At 42.2% G+C, this 2,740-nt stretch overlaps 1 protein-coding gene across 1 annotated transcript in view; it reads left to right on the top strand.

Annotated features, from left to right (window-relative positions):
- The window catches only part of LOC107091593 (zinc transporter 2-like), a 7,568-nt gene extending 5,239 nt beyond the window's left edge, over positions 1-2,329 (top strand). Inside the window, exons 6-8 of the mRNA XM_015385601.1 lie at positions 1,434-1,539; positions 1,605-1,739; positions 1,818-2,329. Of these exons, the coding sequence (XP_015241087.1) occupies positions 1,434-1,539; positions 1,605-1,739; positions 1,818-1,936 (360 nt within the window). The 3' untranslated portion in view covers positions 1,937-2,329. The remainder of the gene's footprint in view (positions 1-1,433; positions 1,540-1,604; positions 1,740-1,817) is intronic.
- Positions 2,330-2,740: the final 411 nt, after the last annotated feature.

The following is a 2,740-nucleotide window of genomic DNA, read 5'->3' as shown; positions in this document are numbered from 1 at the left end:
TTTCCCATCGCCCGGCTTGCCACAGGTTTGCCTGCTGTGTCTAAAAGTAGCAGCAGCAGCAACCCAGACTGACAGCTCATTGGCTCATTTGGATCACGTGCAGCCTGGAGCCGGACGCTCCGGTCCCATTTTTTCTTAAATGAACTCAAAGATCTAAAACTTTTTCCACATACACAATATCACCATTTCCCACAAATATGTGTGTATATATGCTGTGTGGGAGAGCTTTGGGACCCTGGTCGTTTGTGTTGTACGAGTGGTTGGTGAGGAATTTGTCACTATCAAGTGAATATCCATCAGTATTTCTGGCGATTTATTTCTGGCGTTTTTTTTACATTTTTTTATTTTTGCTTCGGTTAAGGAACCAGTCTCCCCTTTTCATCCTGCTTCTCCCTCAGTCCGGCACACTTCTCCCTTTAGCTTGGTGTTCAAAAACCAATCAAATAATCCCCCCCCCCCGTGTTGTCACAGACCTATGTTGAGCAGCACTGTCTTCTCTACATGGGTCCAGAAGTTTTGCTTTGTTTTGCCACATAATGGACTGGAGCATCATTTTTCATTTACTTTAGCTCTAGGCTCTAATATTCCAAACCAGTAAATGACAGTGATGCAGCATAAAATGATCAAAGGCCATGCAACGAAAAAGGAACAGTGAGAGCAACAAAGCAAAATCTGGACGGCCTGCAAAAACTGGGGCAGCAAGTTCCCCCTTTGGAGCCCAAAAAGTGTGTCAAAGAGGCCGCTCTGTATCCAAAATGATAGTTGGAACCTTGACGAGGGCTAATATGAGTTCTTAAGAGCCCCCTCTGGATCCAAAACGCTTCCCGAAGTGCCGCCATCCTCTACCTAATGTATAAATGCATTTCCATGCATTCTACCACCACGTTTCCAAAAACAAAACAAAAACAACTTTATCCAAAAAACAGTATTCATGCTCCTTTACGTTTTTCACATTTTGTCAGTGAAAACGTCTGTAATCAAGCAAACTGGATTAAAACAAGGAAAACCGTAAGATCAGGGATATAGAAGAGATCTCTGGTTGATAAGTGAACATCCCTGATGAGAGGAAAGCATGTTTATATTTCAGAATTCAAAGTTCAGACTCGGTTCCAGTTTACAGTCTGTGACGAGCCTTAAATTGATGTTCAGGCTGTCCGATCAGACTGAGCTGGGGCTGTTTTGCAAAGAGAACATAGTAGAACTATTTTCTATAGAAATGGTGACGGACAGACCAAATAACTGCTGAGAAACCTTCACACTATCTGAAAAAACTCCCAACTCACAAATAGGCACCATTTTGTGTTCTTCTCCTCTATAAATGCCCAATCAAATTCAAGTATGGAATTCTAATGTGAAATATTTAGAGTAATAAAGACCATTATCAGTTTATCGGTCTCTTCAGCTAATATATATCATACATGTCTCCCCAACAGCCTGAGTATAAAGTGGCAGATCCGATTTGCACCTTCCTGTTCTCTGTCCTTGTTATTGGGACGACGCTTCCCATCACAAAGGACGTGTTCAGGATACTGATGGAAGGTAAACTCCTGATGTGATGCAGAACGGGTTCTATTGAGGGCAGGTAATCAGTCTGTTCTGTTTAGGTGCTCCTCAGGACGTCGCCTCGGGGGCTGTTAGAGAGCAGCTGCTCTCCTTTGGAAAAGTTAAGGCTGTTAACAGTTTGCACACATGGAGCCTCAACATGAATCATTCCCTGCTGGCTGCACACATCACCATAGGTAGAGAAAAAACCTAAACTGACCCGTTCCATCATAAACCTTTATATTATAACACAAACAAAATGTCTGTTTTTACAGAAGAAGATGCAGATTCACAGATCATCCTCAGGAAGGCAACAAAACTCCTTCGTTCCAAGTTTGGTTTCTCCAGCATCACGATTCAGGTGGAGCAACGCAGGACTTCTGCTGTACCATGAATCTGATCGACTGCTCCCACGGTGGCAACCATCCACAGCTGCTTAGAAAAGACTATCGTTACTGCAGCGATGCTGAGTTCATGATGAGCAGCCAGGAGTGTCATCAATTTAAGGCTTTTAATGATTCATTTGAACCAGCTTTGTTCCAGGAAGGAATGATTACAATTTTTAAAGGGGCTTAGATGGAATAAAAGCAATAAAATCAAGTAAATACTTCCTAATATTTGGTTAAATGTCCGCGAGATGCTTCTCAAACAAGTTTTTTGTGGCCATCGACAATCTTTAGGTACATTTCTGATCATTCTTCTAGTTTAAGCTAACTGACCCAACTGTTAACTCTGACCCTCGGTTTCTAACATGGCTAATGAAGGTCCTCCCTTTATCTAATCTAAAACCAGGTTTTTTTGGGAATTTGGGATCATGGATCTGTTGAAAAACATCTGGTTTTGTAAAAATTTTAGTAAACAGATCCAAAATGCATCTTTAGAGCGGTTACATTGCTCATCATCCTCCTGGAACATCAGTGTCCACCACTGAAAGGCTCCATGTTCGAAGGGAAACGGTTATTCCAGTAATGAAATGAGCAGCGGCCCACATGGAGAAATGGCCAAATGTCTTCTAAACTGTGAAATGGTCTGTAGACAAAGATTGAGCCTTTTGGTCACAAAGTGGGGTAAAATGTGTCTAGATGAGGCTTTTACATATGAACTACTGATTTCTATTTATTCCCTGGATTGCTGAAAGCCCGAGAAAAGTGAAATCACCAGCCACCATATTGGTACTCCCCACTCCCACAGTGATGCG

The sequence above is a fragment of the Cyprinodon variegatus genome, unplaced genomic scaffold (genome assembly GCF_000732505.1).
Source record: "Cyprinodon variegatus isolate N-32 unplaced genomic scaffold, C_variegatus-1.0 Scaffold344, whole genome shotgun sequence".
Taxonomy (NCBI): Eukaryota; Metazoa; Chordata; class Actinopteri; order Cyprinodontiformes; family Cyprinodontidae; genus Cyprinodon; species Cyprinodon variegatus.
The sequence above is the reverse complement of the archived record's forward strand: the minus strand, read 5'-3'. Positions and strand labels throughout refer to the sequence as shown.